General features: G+C 45.1%; 1 protein-coding gene across 9 annotated transcripts in view; it reads left to right on the top strand.

Annotated features, from left to right (window-relative positions):
* glt1d1 (glycosyltransferase 1 domain containing 1) overlaps window positions 1–24,153 on the top strand; it is a 47,453-nt gene that overhangs the window by 3,784 nt on the left and 19,516 nt on the right. For all 9 annotated transcript variants that reach the window (XM_021621369.3, XM_021621368.3, XM_090190550.1 and 6 more), the window contains 5 exons: window positions 6,086–6,191; window positions 9,425–9,476; window positions 11,545–11,581; window positions 12,642–12,698; window positions 23,996–24,094. In XM_021621369.3, coding sequence (XP_021477044.3) covers window positions 6,086–6,191; window positions 9,425–9,476; window positions 11,545–11,581; window positions 12,642–12,698; window positions 23,996–24,094 — 351 coding nt within the window. The remainder of the gene's footprint in view (window positions 1–6,085; window positions 6,192–9,424; window positions 9,477–11,544; window positions 11,582–12,641; window positions 12,699–23,995; window positions 24,095–24,153) is intronic.

Here is a 24,153-nt window from a genome sequence, read left to right as displayed (position 1 = left end):
TCGATATAGGACTCGTTTTACTGTGGATATAGATACTTTTGTGCCCGTTTCCTCCAGCATCTTCACAGGGTCCTTTGCTGTTGTTCTAGGAATGATTTGCACTTTTCGCACCTAAGTATGTTAATCTCTAGGAGACAGGACGTGTCTCCTTCCTGAGCGGTATGACGGCTGCGTGGTTCCATGGTGTTTATACTTGCGTACTATTGTTTGTACAGATGAACGTGGTACCTTCTGGCATTTGGAAATTGCTCCCAAGGATGAACCAGACTTGTGGAGGACTATCATTTTTTTTGTTGATGTCTTGACTGATTTCTTTTGATTTTCTTATGATGTCAAGCCAAGAGGCACTGTGTTTGAAGGTAGGCCTAGAAATACATCCACAGGTACACCTCCAATTGACTCAAATTATGTCAATTAGCCTATCAAAAGCGTCTAAAGCCATGACATAATTTTCTTGAATTTTCCAAGCTATTTAAAGGCACATTCAAGTTAGTGTATGTAAACTTCTGACCTTCTGGATTTGTGATTTCAGAGAATTATAAGTGAAATCATCTGTAAACAATTGTTGGAAAAATTACTTGTGTCATGCACAAAGTAGATGTCAAAACTATAGTTTGTTAACAAGAAATGTGTGGAGTGGTTGAAAAACGAGTTTTAATGACTCCAACCTAAGTGTATGTAAACTTCTGACTTCAACTGTATTTACCATATCATATGGAGACAGAAACATAAACCTTTTCCCTTATCATAAGTAGACATAATTGCAACTAACTATTTAGTTACGAATTGAACTTTAATTAAATGATTTGACTCTTCACATGGGATGGTTTCACTGAACAACAAAAGAAAGGGAATATTGAATGATCCCCAATGATCCATCGCATCTCCCAAAAACGTTTTCAACATACATCTGTAAAATTATAGTCTAGAAACTAAAGCTTTTGTTGTCTTCCTCTCAGGCTTCCATGTCTTCTCCCTTGACCTCCTCAATGTCCACCTCTTGAACATCAGACTCTGAGGCCTCATCTTCACTGTCACTTTCCAACCTTGTTGAGGATGGCTTGTTGTCAGGCTCCAAATGCCTCATTTGCCCAGCTGGCCACCAATTTTTCAACCCTTGTATTGGTCAACCTGTTGCATGCTTTGGTGTGTGTGTTCCCAAACAAGGACTATTTGCACTCTGAGGCGGCTGATGTTGGAGGGATTTGGAGGATGATGGAGGCAACAGGGGAAAGAGCCTCAGATCCACAAAGTCCCTTCCACCAGATGGCTGATGAGATATGTTGGCACGACTGCCATATTGCATCTCCATCCCAAAGCCTTTGCTTGGAAGTGTACTTCGCCAGTCTTCCAAGAACCTTGCCCTCGTCCAGGCGAAGGTGATGACACCATAGGCTTTGTTGATCTCTGCACCAGACAGGATGTTCTTGCCAGCGTGCTTGTGGTCCAACACGTACGCTGCGGCATGTATGGGCAGAAGTCTTCACACTTTTCTATGTATTTCAGAACTGCAGTTTCCTCTACTTGGAGCAACAGTGAAGTGGGCAGGGCTATTCGGATTTATTTTCTTACATCTGCAAGCAGAGTCTGAATATCAGACAGGATGGCATTGTCTCCCTCAATCCGTTATAGGTCTGCTATATCTGCTATAGGTTTCAGGGGTTTTTCAGGCTGCTTACCACTCTCTCCCAAAATCAATAATCCAGAAGGATCTTCTTGATGGAGCTGTCCATATAGGCAGACTGTGATATGGCCATTTCTTGGAGCGACTCCTTCCCCTACAGGAGACTGTCAAACATGACAACACCACCCCAATGGGTGTTGCTGGGCAGCTTCAATGTGGTGGTCTTATTCTTATCACTTTGCTTGGTGAGGTAAATTGCTGCTATAACTTGATGACCCTTCACATACATAACCATTTTCTTGGCTATCTTGTAGAGTATATCCATTGTTTTCAGTGCCATGATGTCCCATGTGCCATGATGCATGAGCAGCACAGCCAATGGGTGTGATGTGAGGGTAGGACTCCTCCACTTTAGTCCAAGCAGCCTTCATTTTTGCAGCATTGTCTGTCACCAGTGCAAATACCTTCTGTGGTCCAAGGTCATTGATAACTGCCTTCAGCTCATCTGCAATGGAGACCGGTGTGTCTGTTGTCCCTTTTGTCTTTGCTATTGTAGAATACTGGTTGAGGGGTGGAGATGATGTAGTTATTTTTTCCTTGCCCACGAACATTCGACCACCCATCAGAGATGATTGCAATAGTGTGCTTTCTCTATGATTTTCCTGACCTTCACTTGAACTCTGCATCCAGCAAATGAGTAGATAAAGCATGTCTGGTTGGAAGGGTGTATGCTGGGCGAAGAACATTCAGAAATCTCTTTCAATACACATTTTCTGTGAACATCAGAGGTGAACCAGTTGCATACACAGTTCGAGCAAGACATTCATCTGCATTTCTCTGACTACGTTCCTCCATTGAGTCAAAAAAAACTTCTGATTCCAGGAGGACCATGAGCTGTTCCTATCGATAAGGTGTCTGATTCATCAGTTTCACCTCGAATAGAAGTAGAGGGACTTTTGTCGGGGTAGCCATTTGATTAGCTGTTCAGGAGTCTTATGGCTTGGGGGTAGAAACTGTTTAAAAGCCTCTTGGACCTAGACTTGGTGCTCCGGTACCGCTTGCCATGCTGTAGCAGAGAGAACTAGGGTAGCTGGAGTCTTGGACAATTTTTTTAGGGCCTTCCTCTGACACCGCCTGGTATAGAGGTTCTGGATGGCAGGAAGCTTAGCCCCGGTGATGTACTGGGCCGTACGCACTACCCTCTGTAGTGCCTTGCGGTCGGATGCCGAGCAGTTGCCATACCAGGCAGTGATGCAACCCATCAGAATGTTCTCGATGGTGCAGCTATAAAACCGTTCTAGAACCCATGACAAATATTTTCAGTCTCCTGAGGGGGAATAGGTTTTGTTGTGCCCTCTTCACGACAGTCTTGGTGTGCTTGGACCATGTTAGTTTGTTGGTGATGTGCACACCAAGGAACTTGAAGCTCTCAACCTGCTCCACTAAAGCCTCCCTCAATGAGAATGGGGCCGTCCTCGGTCCTCCTTTTTCTGTAGTCCACAATTATCTCCTTTGTCTTGATCACATTGAGGGAGAGGTTGTTGTTCTTGCACCACACGGTCAGGTCTCTGACCTCCCTATAAGCTGTCTCGTAGTTGTCAGTAATCAAGCCAACCACTGTTGTGTCATCAGCAAATTTAATGATGGGGTTGGAGTCGTGCCTGGCCGTGCAGTCATGAGTGAACATGGAGTACAGGAGGGGACTGAGCACGCACCCCTGAGGGGACCCCGTGTTGAGGATCAGCATGGCGGATGTGTTGTTACCTACCCTTACCACCTGGGGGTGGCCCGTCAGGAAGTCTAGGATCCAGATGCAGAGAGAGGTGTCTAGTCCCAGGGTCCTTAGCTTATTGATGAGCTTTGAGGGTACTATGGTGTTGAGCTGAGCTGTAGTCAATGAATAGCTTTCTCACATACAGTGGGGAGAACAAGTATTTGATACACTGCCGATTTTGCAGGTTTTCTACTTACAAAGCATGTAGAGGTCTGTAATCTTTATCATAGGTACACTTCAAACGTCAGAAAATCACATTTTATGATTTTTAAGTAATTCATTTGCATTTTATTGCATGACAAGTATTTGATTCATCAGAAAAGCAGAACTTAATATTTGGTACAGAAACCTTTGTTTGCAATTACAGAGATCATACGTTTCCTGTAGTTCTTGACCAGGTTTGCACACACTGCAGCAGGGATTTTGGCCCACTCCTCCATACAGACCTTCTCCAGATCCTTCAGGATTCGGGGCTGTCGCTGGGCATTACGGACTTTCAGCTCCCTCCAAAGATTTTCTATTGGGTTCAGGTCTGGAGACTGGCTAGGCCACTCCAGGATCTTGAGATGCTTCTTACGGAGCCACTCCTTAGTTGCCCTGGCTGTGTGTTTCGGGTCATTGTCATGCTGGAAGACCCAGCCACGACCCATTTTCAATGCTCTTACTGAGGGAAGGAGGTTGTTGGTCAAGATCTCGCGATACATGGCCCCATCCATCCTCCCCTCAATACGGTGCAGTCCCCTTTGCAGAAAAGCATCCCCCCAAGAATGATGTTTCCACCTCCATGCTTCAAGGTTGGGATGGTGTTCTTGGGGTTGTACTCATCGTTCTTCTTCCTCCAAACACGGCGAGTGGAGTTTAGACCAAAAAGCTCTATTTTTGTCTCATCAGACCACATGACTTTCTCCCATTCCTCCTCTGGATAATCCAGAAGGTCATTGGCAAACTTCAGACAGGCCTGGACATGCGCTGGCTTGAGCAGGGGGACCTTGCATGCGCTGCAGGATTTTAATCCATGACGACATAGTGTGTTACTAATGGTTTTCTTTGAGACTGTGGTCCCAGCTCTCTTCAGGTCATTGACCAGGTCCTGCCGTGTAGTTCTGGGCTGATCCCTCACCTTCCTCATGATCATTGATGCCCCACGAGGTGAGATCTTGCATGGAGCCCCAGACTGAGGGTGATTGACCGTCATCTTGAACTTCTTCCATTTTCTAATAATTGCACCAACAGTTGTTGCCTTCTCACCAAGCTGCTTGCCTATTGTTCTGTAGCCCATCCCCGCCTTGTGCAGGTCGACAATTTTATCCCTGATGTCCTTACACAGCTCTCTGGTCTTGGCCATTGTGGAGAGGTTGGAGTCTGTTAGATTGAGTGTGTGGACAGGTGTCTTTTATACAGGTAACAAGTTCAAACAGGTGCAGTTAATACAGGTAATGAGTGGAGAACAGGAGGGCTTCTTAAAGAAAAACTAACAGGTCTGTGAGAGCTGGAATTCTTACTGGTTGGTAGGTGATCAAATACTTATGTCATGCAATAAAATGCTAATGAATTACTTAAAAATCATACAATGTGATTTTCTGGATTTTTGTTTTAGATTCCGTCTCTCACAATTGCAGTGTACCTATGATAAAAATTACAGACCTCTATGTGCTTTGTAAGTAGGAAAACCTGCAAAATCGGCAGTGTATCAAATACTTGTTCTCCCCACTGTAGGTGTTGCTTTTGTCCAGGTGGGAAAGGGTAGTGTGGAGTGCAATAGAGATTGCATCATCTGTGGATCTGTTGGTGCGGTATGCAAATTGGAGTGGGTCTAGGGTTTCTGGGATAATGGTGTTGATGTGAACCATGACCAGCCTTTCAAAGCATGTCATGGCTACAGACGTGAGTGCTACGGGTCGGTAGTCTATGTGGATGCTTCTCAGCAGCAGGGTCTGGGAGACTGGTAAGGTTAAGGGAACAATGAATTAAGCCAAATACAGGCAAATCCTTGATGAGAACCTACTTCTGAGTGCAAACAACCTTAGACTGGGTGAAAATGTATGTTCCAACAGTACATTGACCCCAAGCATACAGCCAAAGCAATGCTGGAATGGCTTCAGAACAAGAATGGGAAAGTCCTTGAGTGGCCAAGTCAAAGCCTGGACTTGAATTCCATTGAAAATATTTGGAAAGACTTGAAGATCGCTGTTCACCGCCGCTCCCCATCTAACTTAACAGAGCTTGAGACAATCTGCAAGGAAAAATGGGAGAAAATTCAAAATCCAGACATGCAAGGCTGATACAGACATAGTCAATTTGGCTCAAAGCTCTAATCGCCGCCAAAGTTGCTTCTACAAAGTATAGACTCGGGTTTGAATGTAAATGAGATATTTATGTATTTCATTTTAAATACATTTGCAAAAATGTAAACAAAAACAAAAATAACTGTCATTATGGGGTATTGTGTGTGGTGAATGTTGAATTCTGTCTTTAACTACAAAATGTGGATTATGTCCGTAATGAATTCCTTCTGAAGCCACTGTATATTTGCATCTTATCACCTTTTCTTATTCCCTTATTGATTCACCCTTTCTTTGAGGTGAATTGTACTGATAATGTCATTGATAGTAGCTTAACTAGCTAATAATAGAAGGATAAAGGTTCCAACTTTATCAACATCCCCCCTTTTCTGCTCTTTATACCAGATACTCAAGTGCCCTTTGGAGTAGTCTTCGGAGGAACAGACATTAATGAAGATGTGAAAGTGGAGCAGAAGCGTGCAGTTATGGAGCAGGTGTTGCTGAAAGCCAGGTGAAGTCAAGCCTCTCAGACTCTAGATTTGGAAACCATTAATGTCCAGTTGAACCACAGACTCCAATCAAATCAAATGTATTTATAAAGCCCTTCTTACATCAGCTGATGTCACAAAGTGTTGTACAGAAACCCAGCCTAAAATGCAGGTGTAGAAGCACAGTGGCGAGGAAAAACTCCCTAGAAAGGCCAGAACCTAGGAAGAAACCTAAGGAGGAACCAGGCTATGAGGGGTGGCCAGTCCCCTTCTGCCTGTGCCGGGTGGAGATTATAACAGAACATGGCCAAGATGTTCAAGTGTTCATAGAGGACCAGCAGGGTCAAATAATAATAATCACAGTGGTTGTCGAGGGTGCAGCAGGTCAGCACCTCAGGGGTAAATGTCAGTTTGCTTTTCATAGCCGATCATTCAGAGTATCTCTACCGCTCCTGCTGCTGTCTCTAGAGAGTTGAAAACAGCAGGTCTGGGACAGGTAGCACGTCTGGTGAACAGGTCAGGGTTCCATAGCCGCAGGCAGAACAGTTGAAACTGGAGCAGCAGTACGGCCAGGTGGACTGGGGACAGCAAGGAGTCATCAGGCCAGGTAGTCCTGAGGCATTGTCCTAGGGCTCAGGTCCTCAGAGAAAAAAAGAGAAAGATAGAATTAGAGAGAGCATACTTAAATTCACACTGGACACCGGATAAGACAGGATAAATACTTCAGATATAACAGACTGACCCTAGCCCCCTGACACAAACTACTGCAGCATAAACACGGGAGGCTGAGACAGGGGTCAGGAGACACTGTGACCCCATCTGACGATACCTCCGGACAGGGACAAACAGGAAGGATATAACCCTACCCACTTTGCCAAAGCACAGCCCCCACACCACTAGAGGGATATCTTCAACCACCAACAAGAGACAAGGCCGAGTATAGCCCACAAAGATCTCCGCCACGGCACAACCCAAGGGGGGCCGCAAACCCGGACAGGAAGATCACGTCAGTGACTCAACCCACTCAAGTGATGCACCCCTCCTAGGGACGGCATGGAAGAGCACCAGTAAGTAAGCCAGTGACTCAGCCCCTGTAATAGGGTTAGAGGCAGAGAATCCTAGTGGAGAGAGGGGAACCAGCCAGGCAGAGACAGCAAGGGCGGTTCGTTGCGCCAGTGCAATTCCGTTCACCAATACACTCCTGGGCCAGACTACACTCAATCATAGGACCTACTGAAGAGATGAGTCTTCAATAAAGACTTAAAGGCTGAGACCGAGTCTGCATCTCTCACATGGGTAGGCAGACCATTCCATAAAAATGGAGCTCTATAGGAGAAAGCCCTGCCTCCAGCTGTTTGGGACAGTAAGTAGGCCTGCGTCTTGTGACCGTAGCGTACGTGTAGATATGTACGGCAGGACCAAATCGGAAAGGTAGGTAGGAGCAAGCCCATGTAATGCTTTGTAGGTTAGCAGTAAAACCTTGAAATCAGCCCTTGCCTTAGCAGGAAGCCAGTGTAGAGAGACTAGCACTGGAGTAATATGATCAAATCTTTTGGTTCTAGTCAGGATTCTAGCAGCTGTGTTTAGCACTAACTGAAGTTTAATTAGTGCTTCATCCGGTGGCTGGAAAGTAGAGCATTGCAGTAGTCTAACCTAGAAGTGACAAAAGCGTGGATTAATTTTTCTGCATAATTTTTAGACTGAAAGTTTCTGATTTTTGCAATGTTACGTAGATGGAAAAAAAGCTGTCCTTGAAACAGTCTTGATATGTTTGTCAAAAGAGAGATCAGAGGAACACTGCAATTTACAGTTGATTTGTCAGAGGACAAACCATCCACAGAGACAAACTGATATCTTTCCGACAGATAAGATCTAAACCAGGCCAGGACTTGACCATGCATACAGAATACATGCTAACAATTTTCAACTACTGTACTCTGGACAGTTCCCTTGCTTTTTTGCAATTTTAAATGTCTACCCCTGAACACATTACCAAAAAGCCCATGCAGTTGATCTGAAAAATATAATTCCAATAAACTTGCTATTGAATGAATACGTTATAATTTACAGTATCACATTTTAAGACCACACACACACATAACAATTGTATAATTGCTGCCTTGACTGCACTATGTTTATTTATATTGTCTCAGTAGTGGATAGTGCACCATAGAGGTTTGGCTAAAGTACAGTGAGAATGTGTGGGAAAATAAAGACAGGATTACTATGAGCTACCACTAGGAGAACTTCTGGGTCTGTATTACTGGCATGAAACAGTGAGGTTGAACTGTCTTACCAGTGAAGCTAACCCCAGCTGGGCTGGTTATGTGTTCTATCTTCGTGGGATCCTGCCCTGCCTCTAATGCTGCTGGCTAGTGGTGCATTGGCTCAGTATCTGAGCCTAGGCTATACGTCTTATTTCACAGAGAACTTTGTGTCTTTATTTTCAAGGGTGTTGTTTTGATTTTACAGCCCGTAAGACACCCATCTAGTATGAGTCTAAGGGATAATTGCTTCTGGGGAACACTGGTGTAATCTGGGTCACATGACTTCAAACGTCTCAGTCATGGCACCTCCTGCTGTTACCGCCTCTCCTCACAAACCTTGATCATGAAATTAATGTCACCCATAACTCGGCCTGTTGGCCCATTTCACAATCCTTACGAAATATAGCACATCACTGCTTTTTTGTTCAACATTTCCTTTATATTCTTAGTAGGGCCCGACCGATGTATTGTTTCACCGATGTTATCAGCCGATATTGGCCTTTTTAAAATCCTATTCCACGACATACATTAAGTAGGGTGAGAAAAGGGAATGTCATGCTTCTCTGAACACTTGTGGCCATTCTCATATTGGACAATTGCTCCTTTGAAATGCTGTGTGGTAAATGTCACTTTTTCATGTCCCTGCTGGAAAACAGTATATCGGCAGATATATCGGTATCAGTTAGGTTTGTCTCCCCCAAAAATTAGAATTGTTATCAGACCCACCCAAAAGAACATGTTGATTCACGCACAAATCCTTCCTCAAACCAGCAGCAGCAACTTCTCCACCCTTACCTACGCATCCTCAGTTAGGAGGTTTGTGTGGAAGTTCCTGTCATATGCCTTTGATTTCTGCTCTGATATTTTCTCAACTGTTATTGTTTGGAAAGGAGTGACAGATGCTAACCCTGAAAGACTATTGTGTTATCATACTGTCCATGACCATTAACTGAAGTAATGGGTTTTCTTTTTATCTTTTTTTTTTACAGATTTGCTGTTGCATTTACTGACAAACTGAAAGCAGAGGCTGAAGTATTTCTGGTAGCTATGATTCATTCATCAGTTTTAACTCTGCTTGTAGTAGTGCTCACATATGACCATTTTAAACCGAGCAAGCACACTTACTGTAAAGTGGGGGTTCAAAGATGCCTCATTCAAGTACATGGCCAGGTGTGTTTTATGTCTACCATAGTGTTTAATTATAGTATGTCTCTAGATTATATAGTAACTGGTTCAATTAAATGTTCATATGAATCCGTATTGAGAACATGGCAGTTGTAAAGGACATTTCTGCTAATATTGTGCCAAATGATAAGTGTGATATGTGTAATGATGGCAGTCTAAAGGGGCAAGCCATCTCAGAGGTCATTGTAGAAGCGAGTTTTTTTCACTTCCAATTTACAGCACATCAAGAGACAGCAGGCACCTGACAGCCACAGTAAATAAAACAGAATGGTTTTACTAACCAAAACACAATATCCTGGCCCGTCCCATAATAGTGTGGCAATATAACAATATCACCATGTTTTATTTCCAGATTAAGCGGAATGGCACGCTTTATCGCTGTCATCTATCAGTGACAGCATGCAATCAGGGCAGGCGCAGTGAGACTGTGCTACGCTTTTTATTGAGACAGAAAACACACATGGGGGATAGATCAAGTCTAACTGTGTGATAGCATCCAGTCAATTACCTTTCCATCAACTGTGAATTATTGGCTTGGGCTCACCCCTTTCACTTGGTGATGACTGTTTATGCTTATTTTGCGGTGGTAATGCACAGTGCCTTCAGAAAGTTTTCACACCCCTTGACTTTTTCCATATTTTGTGTTACAACCTGATTTTAACATTTATTAAATTGATATTTTGTGTCACTGGCCTTTTAATACCCCATAATGTCAATGTTTAGACATGTTTACTAATTAATTACAAATGAAAAGCTTCAGTATCTTGAGTCAATAAGTATTCAACCCCTTTGTTATGGCAAGCCTAAGTACAGGAGTAAAAATTTGCTTAACAAGTCAGGGCACATGTTGGTAGATGGGTAAAAAAATAAAAAAAATAAAGCAGACATTGAATATCCCTTTGAGCATGTTGAAGTTATTCATTACACTTTGGATGGTGTATCAATACACCCAGTCACTACAAAGATAAACGCGTCCTGACTAACTCAGTTTCCGGAGAGGAAAGAAACCGCTCAGGGATTTCACCATGAGGCCAATGGTGACTTTAAAACAGTTACAGTTTGAAGACTGTGATAGGAGAAACCTGAGGATGGATCAATAACATTGTAGTTACTCCACAATACTAACCTAATTGACAGAGTGAAAAGAAGGAAGTCTGTACAGAATAAAGATATTCAAAATCATGCATCCTGTTTGCAATAGGTCACTAAAGTAAACCTGCAAAAAATGTGGCAAATAAATTAACGTTATGTCCTGAATACAAAGCATTATGTTTGGGGCAAATTGAAAACAACAAAAACATCACTGAGTAGAAATTCACCTTTCAGCAGCACAATAACATAAAAAAGGACAAATATACACAGGAGTTGCTTACCAAGATAACATTCATTGAATGTTCCTGAGTGGCCTAGTTACAGTTTTGACTTAAATCGGCTTGAAAATCTATGGCAAGAGTTAAAACGCTGCCCAGCAACGATCAACAACAATTTAGGAAATCTGTTCCCAAATATTCCCACGCATAGAGAGGCATGTGTGATCGTATCCCAATATAATCAAGGTTTGAAATTATTCTGTTTTTGTCAAATACTATATCTGTTTGTGATTATTGCGTTCAATTTTCAGTGTATAAATTATTAATAACTGCTGTATATTCCGGCCACCTGACCAGAACATACAGCACATAATTTGTACACTGCAAATTGACCGCAAAAAATAAAGATAAAGTGTACGTTATGTTAACACATTATTGCTTACAGTTATCTGTGGGAGAAAAAATATTATGTTATGAAACTGCCTGTCACCATACTTGTTAGTTCTCCTTAATGGGGTGTGTCTTACCATGCAAATCATTTTGTATGTTTAAACTGCTGCATTAAACTTTCTGGATTTTTTCCAATATCATATTCTCTGTTTTCATTCCCCCAGCTGTCCCAAAGCAGCAAAATCTACGTCCAGCCTCAAGGTAAGCTCTGTAGGATGAAATATTCACTGCCCGTAGTTGTGCTTCCCTGTGTGTCTGTGGCAGTATTTTATGTTGCAATAAGCAGCTTTGGCAGTTCTCCCACCACAACATGCTGCAGTAGAGTATTTTGAGTCGCTCTTGCCATTGGCTATCTGTCACACCACATGGGTCAGCACAAAGCAGCACAGAGAGGTGTACTGTAGGTCTCCAAGCCGCATGTCTGCTGAGCCAATAGTGCCCAGCCCCAGCAAAACAGACCAGACTGCTGCCAGTGTCCTCAGCAAAACCTGGTTACAGAGAGATGTGCTAACCAACTGTATTACCCACTAAACATGTCGGTGACAAAACCCCCCCTGGAGAAGTACAGTAATGATGCATGTGAAAGATGTAACATGTCAACATGTAGCATTCCCAGATGTGTAATCTTACCTCATATGTTACACAGTAGTGGCTCATTGACATCACCCAATGTGGAGTATGTGTGATAGGTTGCACGGAGATGCAGAGCACATTAGCGTGTTCATATGGAGGAGGCCAGCCTAATTATAGATATGACCTTTAAGAAAGTCAGGGTTGTCAGTAAATGATCATTAATCCTATGACCCCCGCCCTTACCTCCCACAGATGACCTACTGTATGTACGTATTCAGTGCAGTGCAGTCAAAAAAATATGATTTTTCTGTGTTTTATGTTTCTACACCATGAGGTTGGAATAATACTGTGAAATTGTGAAAATGATTATAATGTACTTTTAGTTTCTGAGCTGTTTGAAATAACTGTGTGAGATTTCATCTTGTTTTGCTGGGTGGGGTTTTTGAACTGTGATCAAATCAAATTGTATTTGTCACATGCACCAAATAAAACAGGTGTAAAAAAAAGTGAGTTTAGCCCTCTGCTTACATTCAAAATACTCACAGTAAGGTACTTAATTGTTACCCAGAAATGATTTGATATTGAGATAAAAATGGCTGCATTGGACCATTAATATGACTCAACTCTTTCTTGGAAAATACAATGACCGATCTCACAGACACACTGTTTATTTTCTTTGGTTCTGAAGGGATCAAGACTGAGGCGGCTCAGAGTTTCTGCTGGAGTGAATTTCTAAGGCGCTCAGGTACTTTTTTTCACAAAAGTTAACATGGAAAGAAATAAAGGAAATAAACCAGAGATGACAGGTTTTTAAGCAACAAACTGAAGAAGACCTGGAGGACATGCACATTAGCCCTTTTCTCTCTCTCGCTCTCACCCTCTTCCCTCTCTCCTCGCTTGCTTGATCTACTCCTCTGTCCCTATCCCACCACCTCCATATTAAATGTATGTCATTACTCAAAGTAGCTTCCCCACACACAGCCCTGACTTGAAATGGAACATTGTAGGGTGATTTCCATCCCAGGTACATCAGAGCTCAGGGCAGTTCAGGGATGCAACCCTATGATTAATAGCTCTCCCATACAGGGCCATTCCTAACCATGTTTCTACACTGGTGCCAGTAATACTGATTGCCAACATTCACTTCCCCATTCAGTATACATGAGATAAGAGTGACTGCTCAGCTGTTGTGTTTTCTATGTAATATAGCTTCTGTATGATTCTTTGTAGTTTACTACTTTCTAATATAAAGACTGCCTGTGCTGTTTTTCTCTGCATGTCTGGGTGTGAGAAAGCATACAATAGCCTGGCTATCTGGATGTTGGACGGTGTATACTATGTGTATCCTGTACATCCATCTAGTACAACTTCAACTACCTTGTAACATGGAAACCAGAATTAATTAACAGTTACAAATTGTAGGCTCCTTTTTTAGTATTTTATAAAAATAATGTAATAATGTTCATGCAGTCTTACGGTTAATAGATTCTTGTTGGATGCCTTTGTTTCCATGTTGTTTACCACATTAGTTGTTATATTCCCTCTTTTGTACTTTGACACAGGCCCTATTTCTACTCCCAGAATAATAATTATTCAATCTTCATAACTTTAATTCTCGGCTCTTCTCAGACACAACAAAACGCACTGGCAGAATCAACGCCTCCAGCGTCAGAAAGAGATCAATCCTTTAGCCTTTCCTGTCAACACTTGTCCCCTCCATGTCTTCACACACACTCCGGCACAGTGGGGGACTCTTTCTCATCTGCCTGTTTTCCTTTTCAATATCACACTTTTTTTCTTTCCTTTTGTTTTGTCTCAAAGTAAATCAGAACATGTTTGTTCTGCCAAACAAGGCTTGTTGTGCCCTCCCATGCAATTACACCATGACACACAGTGAGAATGGCAGATAACTAAAACTCTCCTCTTGTATGTAGGTTAGAGTAGGCCATTTTCAGCTCAAAATGTGTGTGTGTGGGGCTTTGAGGGTAGAATGTTAATCGAAGGGAGAGTCATGGCCCAGCGAGTGCACTCCAAGATACTTTTGCATATATAGTGTATGTGGACCCCCCTTCAAATTAGTGGATTTGGCTATTTCAGCGACATCCGTTGTTGACCAGTGTATAAAATCGAGCACACAGCCATGCAATCTCCATAGACAAACATTGGCAGAAGAATGGCCTTGCTGAGGAGCTCTGACTTTCAACGTGGCACCGTCAAAGGATGCCACCTTTCCAGCAAGTCAGTTCGTGAAATGTCTGCCCTGCTAGAGCTTCCCCGGTCAACTGTAAGTGCTGTTGTTGTGAAATGGAAATGTCTAGGCGCAACAATAGCTCAGCCACAAAGTGGTAGGCCACACAAACTCACAGAACGGGCCCGCCGAATGCTGAAGTGTGTAGCATGTAAAAATTGTTTGTCCTCGGTTGCAACACTCACTACCGAGTTCTAAACTGCCTCTGGAAGCATTGTCCGTAGAAGAACTGTTCGTTGGAAGCTTCACAAAATGGTTTGTTGACCGAGCAGCCGCACACAAGCCTAAGATCACCATGCGCAATGCCATGCCAAGTATCGGTTGGAGTGGTGTAAAGCTCATCACCGTTGAAAACTCGTTCTCTGGAGTGATTAATCACTTTTCTACATCTGGCAGCCTGACGGACTAATCTGGATTTGGGGGATGCCAGGAGAACGCTACCTGCCCCAATGCATACTGCCAATTGTACATTTTGGAGGAATATTGGTCTGGAGCTGTTTTTCATGGTTCGGGCTACGGAAATCTTAACGCTACAGCATACAATGACATTCTAGACCATTCTGTGCTTCCACCTTTGTTCCAACAGTTTGGGGAAGGCCCTTTCCTGTTTCAGCATGACAATGCCCCCGTGCCCAAAGCATGGTCCATACAGAAATGGTTTATCGAGATAGGTGTGGAAGAACTTGACTGGTCTGCACAGAGCCCTGACCTCAACTCCATCGAACACCTTTGGGATGAATTGGAACACCGACTGTGAGCCAGGCCTAATCGCCCAACATCACTAATGCTCTTGTGGCTGAATGGAAGCAAGTCCCCACAGCAATGTTCCAACATCTAGTGGAAAGCATTTCCAGAAGAGTGGAGCCTGTTATAGCAGCAAAGGGGGGACCAACTCCATATTAATGCCCATGATTTTAGAATGAGATGTTCGCCGAGCATGACTTTTGGTCATGTAGTGTACCTCCTCAGTAGAACATGAAGCCCAGGCAACCCAGCTGCCTGATTGAAGTTGCTTCTCTCTCTGTATTACCCTTTGGTTGTGGTGAAACAGCCAAGGGCAGAGAGTGTAGTGTTAGGAAGTTCCTGAGGCTGCAGCTCCATCAAAAGCAGAGTATCAGTAGAGTGTTGCCCCACTGCTGTGTGCGCTGTGGGGTTTAGGGTGTAGGCAGGTGCAGGGCAAATGACAGCAGGCTGGTGAGTGACAGACAGTCCTGGGGGATCACAGAGGGGGGGTGGGGGCCGGGTAAAGGCAGGGGTCTTCTGAGGTAGGGCAGGTTTTACACTGTAGGGAAGGGGGTTTCTGAGTCTGTCCAGAGTGAATACGCTGGCACCAACCTCCTCTAGAGGCATAACTAAACTACACCGTCTCTTCTAGAAAGGCATGGGGTGTACGGCATTAGTTAAGCTGAAAGAGGCCACAATTCTAAACAATATTGTGTTTATTTTCTCTAGTGCTGCCAAAGTGTGTAGGAATAGTAGATGTCAATGCAGTCGTTAGGAATATTCTTGGTGGCAATGGCAGTCCCAAGTCTAACTCCCTATGGTTTTCCCTAAATTCCGTTTAAATTAAGTTGGAAAGCTGCAGTGCTTCAGAAGCTCTTATTTAGCCTCTGTGTTCAGTATGTTTTACACTGTGGCAGTCTCCAGACGTACTGACAGGAGCCACGGAACACACACACACAACAATGACAGGGAGCTATGCAATGTGCCCCTCAACATCAAAGGCAGAAGAACAAAAAAGTGTTTCTGCGATATAAGGGACAGGAGACAGGCAAAAAACAAATGCTGCTGGCAAAACAGACAATTTGTCCAATTCAGTTTCTCCCCTCAAGAAAGATGAATTGTTTCTAAGTCTCCAGAGGGTTTTATTTTCTCTATTTGCATTGGATTCTTTTGCCCACTTTGACAGGCCTGTGAACTATTTTTCCAGCACTCCTCCATTCTGTCTCCATTTAGATCTGAAGTCGTGAGGTTGTGTCCTAACTGACACCCTTTGTCCGCCCCTGAATTGGTGCGAGGAAATTCAGTTTAAATTAAACATAATTGTATTATTTCTCTATTGCATCATAGACATGCGGACATTTCACAAGGCAGGTAAGGAAGTCACAAAAACAGGTTCCTAGTCGGGGTGTTCCTCCAGGTCCCATAGGGCTCTTGGTAAAGAGAGGACGGAAGGGGAAATCAGGGAATGCTGAAGTATCAGGTTTCCAAGTCCGCGCTGCAGAGTCTTATGCTGCATAGACTGTATGGGGTGGATGGGAGATTTTGCTGATCTCACAAAAGTAACCAATACCCAAAAGGGCTCCACATCTTTTTTACTGGTTTGTTTTATATTAATAGAAGCTGTGATACAGTAGGGCCCTGTTCCCTACCCCACCTGGTGCTGCTTATGTCTTTAATCATCCCTTTGTGAACAGTGCAGTGTTTTTGTATTTTATTTTGTATTGGTTTAGGCTGCGATTCAACAGTGCTTGCTTCCTCCCAGGCTCCAGCAGACCTGGGGTCAGTGGCCTGACTGTCACACACTCTGTGCGCTGTCATTTTAAGATGCTCTGTAATAGTATTAAAGGGCTGCCTTATCCTCCTGAGCTGGCCTTATCTGGCAGGAAGGGATTTCACTGTCTGTCACTGTAGCACAGTCACATGTTTACAGGCTCTGTGTGTGTGCAAGCAATTTTATTTGCTTGTGAGTGGGATTATATTTTCTTCTGAGTCCACGTCAGGGGTGGGTATGTATAGTATGTGTAATTGAGGTAGAGATTTGTTCCGAATTGATTGGTAGCTATTATTATCTAATATCCATATTATTATTATTTTCTAAATGACAAAATATAGACAAGTATACATGATTTGAAGTCTTATTTACTGACCATGCCAATCAAACAATTGTAGACAATTAGACATAGGTAATAATAGTACATAATATTATCCTCCAGTGTGTAATGGCTGTCGGTCTGATTCTTCTGGGTGTGCTGACCATACCTGTTAGGTCAATGACAATTTCACAATGTCAGAGACTAATGTGGATTTACAGACGCTTAAGTTAGAATTGCTGGCCGACCTAATGTGAGAAGGCTCTGGTTACTTTAATGCATCAGCTGCATGTTGGTCTAACATAGTCCTGGTTTGTTGACAACCTGTCTTGTTTCTTCCCTATGGTCAACCCTTTTTAGTCGCTGTAGTTGTCAGTTTACGAAAGTATGTCATTTAATTGCTGGTTGGCCAGATTGCTAACACATCTCATAATTGTAGGCCTTTTTAAAGTAATTGTGTCACCCCTGTTTCATTCCAAAAGCTGTCTGTATATGTTATTGTTTACTTGAGCTCTTATATTAAGCAGCCATCATAGGATGAGTTTAAATCTATGGTGCACAGCACATGAACCATCAGCTAAGGTAAGGGTCATTATTAAACCTCCTATTCTTCTTAGAGGTTGGAAGGAGTTCAAGAATTTGAGAATACTTTGACACAGACATGGAATTCTGTGAATTGCTATGGATTGTCTCCGGTAAAGGCACTCTCAGTTGTATCCTGAGTGCCTGCAACAGTAGATAGTGGTATAATCTTTCCACATGCCTCCATATTCGTTCACACCTTGACACAGTTGTAACCCCCAACCTACACCTTGACACAGCTGTAACCCCCTACCTACACCATGACACAGCTGTAACCCCCTACCTACACCTTGACCCAGCTGTAACCCCCTACCTACACCTTGACAGAGCTGTAACCCCCTACCTACACCTTGACACAGCTGTAACCCCCTACCTACACACAGCTGTAACCCCCTACCTACACCTTGACAGAGCTGTAACCCCCTACCTACACCTTGACACATCTGTAACCCCCTACCTACACCTTGACCCAGCTGTAACCCCCTACCTACACCTTGACAGAGCTGTAACCCCCTACCTACACCTTGACAGAGCTGTAACCCCCTACCTACACCTTGACACAGCTGTAACCCCTACCTACACCTTGACCCAGCTGTAACCCCCTACCTACACCTTGACACAGCTGTAACCCCCTACCTACACACAGCTGAAACCCACCTTGACACAGCTGTAACTCCCTACCTACACCTTGACACAGCTGTAACCCCCTACCTACACACAGCTGAAACCCACCTTGACACAGCTGTAACTCCCTACCTACACCTTGACACAGCTGTAACCCCCTACCTACACACAGCTGTAACCCACCTTGACACAGCTGTAACTCCCTACCTACACCTTGACACAGCTGTAACTCCCTACCTACACCTTGACACAGCTGTAACCCCCTACCTACACACAGCTGTAACCCCCTACCCACACCTTGACACAGCTGTAACCCCCTACCTACACCTTGACACAGCTGTAACCACCTACCTACACTTTGACACAGCTGTAACCCACCTTGACACAGCTGTAACTCCCTACCTACACCTTGACACAGCTGTAACCCCCTACCTACACCTTGACACAGCTGTAACCCCCTACCTACACACAGCTGTAACCCACCTCGACACAGCTGTAACTCCCTACTTACACCTTGACAGAGCTGTAACTCCCTACTTACACCTTGACACAGCTGTAACTCCCTACCTACACCATGACACAGCTGTAACCCCCTACCTACACCTTGACCCAGCTGTAACCCCCTACCTACACCTTGACACAGCTGTAACCCCCTACCTACACATAGCTGAAACCCACCTTGACACAGCTGTAACCCCCTACCTACACCTTGACACAGCTGTAACCCCCTACCTACACACAGCTGTAACCCACCTTGACACAGCTGTAACTCACTACCTACACCTTGACACAGCTGTAACCCCCTACCTACACCTTGACACAGCTGTAACTCCCTACTTACACCTTGACACAGCTGTAACTCCCTACTTACACCTTGACACAGCTGTAACTCCCTACCTACACATTGACACAGCTGTAACCCCCTACCTACACACAGCTGAAACCCACCTTGACACAGCTGTAACTCCCTACCTACACCTTGACACAGCTGTAACCCCCTACCTACACACAGCTGTAACCCACCTTGACACAGCTGTAACTCCCTACCTACACCTTGACACAGCTGTAACTCCCTACCTACGCCTTGACACAGCTGTAACCCCGTACCTACACACAGCTGTAACGCCCTACCCACACCTTGACACAGCTGTAACCCCCTACCTACACCTTGACACAGCTGTAACCCCCTACCTACACTTTGACACAGCTGTAACCCACCTTGACACAGCTGTAACTCCCTACCTACACCTTGACACAGCTGTAACCCCCTACCTACACCTTGACACAGCTGTAACTCCCTACTTACACCTTGACAGAGCTGTAACTCCCTACTTACACCTTGACACAACTGTAACTCCCTACCTACACCTTGACACAGCTGTAATCCACCTTGACACAGCTGTAACTCCCTACTTACACCTTGACACAGCTGTAACCCCCTACCTACACACAGCTGTAACCCACCTTGACACAGCTGTAACTCCCTACTTACACCTTGACACAGCTGTAATCCACCTTGACACAGCTGTAATCCACCTTGACACCGCTGTAACCCCCTACCTACACCTTGACACAGCTGTAACCCCTACCTACACCTTGACCCAGCTGTAACCCCCTACCTACACCTTGACACAGCTGTAACCCCCTACCTACACACAGCTGAAACCCACCTTGACACAGCTGTAACTCCCTACCTACACCTTGACACAGCTGTAACCCCCTACCTACACACAGCTGAAACCCACCTTGACACAGCTGTAACTCCCTACCTACACCTTGACACAGCTGTAACCCCCTACCTACACACAGCTGTAACCCACCTTGACACAGCTGTAACTCCCTACCTACACCTTGACACAGCTGTAACTCCCTACCTATACCTTGACACAGCTGTAACCCCCTACCTACACACAGCTGTAACCCCCTACCCACACCTTGACACAGCTGTAACCCCCTACCTACACCTTGACACAGCTGTAACCCCCTACCTACACTTTGACACAGCTGTAACCCACCTTGACACAGCTGTAACTCCCTACCTACACCTTGACACAGCTGTAACCCCCTACCTACACCTTGACACAGCTGTAACCCCCTACCTACACACAGCTGTAACCCACCTCGACACAGCTGTAACTCCCTACTTACACCTTGACAGAGCTGTAACTCCCTACTTACACCTTGACACAGCTGTAACTCCCTACCTACACCATGACACAGCTGTAACCCCCTACCTACACCTTGACCCAGCTGTAACCCCCTACCTACACCTTGACACAGCTGTAACCCCCTACCTACACATAGCTGAAACCCACCTTGACACAGCTGTAACCCCCTACCTACACCTTGACACAGCTGTAACCCCGTACCTACACACAGCTGTAACCCACCTTGACACAGCTGTAACTCCCTACCTACACCTTGACACAGCTGTAACCCCCTACCTACACCTTGACACAGCTGTAACTCCCTACTTACACCTTGACACAGCTGTAACTCCCTACTTACACCTTGACACAGCTGTAACTCCCTACCTACACATTGACACAGCTGTAACCCCCTACCTACACACAGCTGAAACCCACCTTGACACAGCTGTAACTCCCTACCTACACCTTGACACAGCTGTAACCCCCTACCTACACACAGCTGTAACCCACCTTGACACAGCTGTAACTCCCTACCTACACCTTGACACAGCTGTAACCCCCTACCCACACCTTGACACAGCTGTAACCCCCTACCTACACCTTGACACAGCTGTAACCCCCTACCTACACTTTGACACAGCTGTAACCCACCTTGACACAGCTGTAACTCCCTACCTACACCTTGACACAGCTGTAACCCCCTACCTACACCTTGACACAGCTGTAACTCCCTACTTACACCTTGACAGAGCTGTAACTCCCTACTTACACCTTGACACAACTGTAACTCCCTACCTACACCTTGACACAGCTGTAATCCACCTTGACACAGCTGTAACTCCCTACTTACACCTTGACACAGCTGTAACCCCCTACCTACACACAGCTGTAACCCACCTTGACACAGCTGTAACTCCCTACCTACACCTTGACACAGCTGTAACCCCCTACCTACACACAGCTGTAACCCACCTTGACACAGCTGTAACTCCCTACTTACACCTTGACACAGCTGTAATCCACCTTGACACAGCTGTAATCCACCTTGACACCGCTGTAACCCCCTACCTACACCTTGACACAGCTGTAACCCCTACCTACACCTTGACCCAGCTGTAACCCCCTACCTACACCTTGACACAGCTGTAACCCCCTACCTACACACAGCTGAAACCCACCTTGACACAGCTGTAACTCCCTACCTACACCTTGACACAGCTGTAACCCCCTACCTACACACAGCTGAAACCCACCTTGACACAGCTGTAACTCCCTACCTACACCTTGACACAGCTGTAACCCCCTACCTACACACAGCTGTAACCCACCTTGACACAGCTGTAACTCCCTACCTACACCTTGACACAGCTGTAACTCCCTACCTACACCTTGACACAGCTGTAACCCACCTTGACACAGCTGTAACTCCCTACCTACACCTTGACACAGCTGTAACCCCCTACCTACACCTTGACACAGCTGTAACCCCCTACCTACACACAGCTGTAACCCACCTCGACACAGCTGTAACTCCCTACTTACACCTTGACAGAGCTGTAACTCCCTACTTACACCTTGACACAGCTGTAACTCCCTACCTACACCATGACACAGCTGTAACCCCCTACCTACACCTTCACCCAGCTGTAACCCCCTACCTACACCTTGACACAGCTGTAACCCCCTACCTACACATAGCTGAAACCCACCTTGACACAGCTGTAACCCCCTACCTACACCTTGACACAGCTGTAACCCCCTACCTACACACAGCTGTAACCCACCTTGACACAGCTGTAACTCCCTACCTACACCTTGACACAGCTGTAACCCCCTACCTACACCTTGACACAGCTGTAACTCCCTACTTACACCTTGACACAGCTGTAACTCCCTACTTACACCTTGACACAGCTGTAACTCCCTACCTACACATTGACACAGCTGTAACCCCCTACCTACACACAGCTGAAACCCACCTTGACACAGCTGTAACTCCCTACCTACACCTTGACACAGCTGTAACCCCCTACCTACACACAGCTGTAACCCACCTTGACACAGCTGTAACTCCCTACCTACACCTTGACACAGCTGTAACTCCCTACCTACGCCTTGACACAGCTGTAACCCCCTACCTACACTTTGACACAGCTGTAACCCCCTACCTACACCTTGACACAGCTGTAACCCCCTACCTACACTTTGACACAGCTGTAACCCCCTACCTACACTTTGACACAGCTGTAACCCACCTTGACACAGCTGTAACTCCCTACCTACACCTTGACACAGCTGTAACCCCCTACCTACACCTTGACACAGCTGTAACTCCCTACTTACACCTTGACAGAGCTGTAACTCCCTACTTACACCTTGACACAACTGTAACTCCCTACCTACACCTTGACACAGCTGTAATCCACCTTGACACAGCTGTAACTCCCTACTTACACCTTGACACAGCTGTAACCCCCTACCTACACACAGCTGTAACCCACCTTGACACAGCTGTAACTCCCTACCTACACCTTGACACAGCTGTAACCCCCTACCTACACACAGCTGTAACCCACCTTGACACAGCTGTAACTCCCTACTTACACCTTGACACAGCTGTAATCCACCTTGACACAGCTGTAATCCACCTTGACACCGCTGTAACTCCCTACTTACACCTTGACAGAGCTGTAACTCCCTACTTATACCTTGATAGAGCTGTAACTCCCTACTTACACCTTGACAGAGCTGTAACTCCCTACTTACACCTTGACAGAGCTGTAACTCCCTACTTACACCTTGACAGAGCTGTAACTCCCTACTTACACCTTGACAGAGCTGTAACTCCCTACTTACACCTTGACAGAGCTGTAACTCCCTACTTACACCTTGCCAGAGCTGTAACTCCCTAACTACACCCCTGCAACCTTCCACTATCCTGCAGATCATACTTACTGTAGCAGTATTTCCACCTCTGCTGGTCCCTTTTATTACGTTGAGTGACAGGTGGTTGATGCTACTAGGAGTGTCATACTGTTGACAGTGAGTCACACTGCTGTGCCTAGTAGGCCAAAGTGTGTTATTAGTAGCAGGGTTAGCTGGGGAGAATGTGTTTTGATCTGCTTGGCAGGGCAGGTGTAGTTGCTGCTGGCAATTAGGTCCAGGCCCACTGCAGCCAGCCAGTTCCTCACTGATCTGGGGAAGGGGGGGGGGGGGCATGGAAAGTGGATGATCTGAGAAAATAACATATTTAGTTTGTCTGTCTCTCAATTAATGTTGCTTCTACAGTATAAAAGCACAGATGTGGTTATTCTGATATTGAGTCAGTCAATTTCAATTTAGGAATGCACCCATGTGACTCCCCGCTGCTGTATTGCACATTTATATGAAACTGATCTGTCTGTATGACAACTTCCCAATGCTTTTCAATAAACCACCGCTTCTGTTCTCCGTCAATGTTTCTGCTGTGATGTGAAAGATTTGTTAGAGCATTAGTCACTGCTGTCTCTTCCTCATTCCCATTGGCTGATGAATGGCTGTCATTATCTGCTGTAGTAGTTTCCCTGTTCAGTATAATGGGTTGTTATGCACTGCTCTAGCTACCTGCCTATCTGTCTGTTCCCAGGTGTGAGTGGGGAGGATGTGGAGGACCTGCATGTGTTCCTACTAGTCTGTGGCCTGAGGAGAGTGAAGGATCCTCTCTATCTGCTGGAGGCATTCTCAGGTACAGGGATTACATCCTCTGCCATCACTTTCACTGGACACAAGCCCTGCTACAATTAC

This window comes from Oncorhynchus mykiss, chromosome 11 (assembly GCF_057628025.1).
Source record: "Oncorhynchus mykiss isolate SJ-2025 chromosome 11, ASM5762802v1, whole genome shotgun sequence".
In the NCBI taxonomy this organism is placed as follows: domain Eukaryota; kingdom Metazoa; phylum Chordata; class Actinopteri; order Salmoniformes; family Salmonidae; genus Oncorhynchus; species Oncorhynchus mykiss.
Note: the sequence above shows the minus strand (reverse complement) of the source record. Positions and strands in the feature narration are given on the sequence as shown.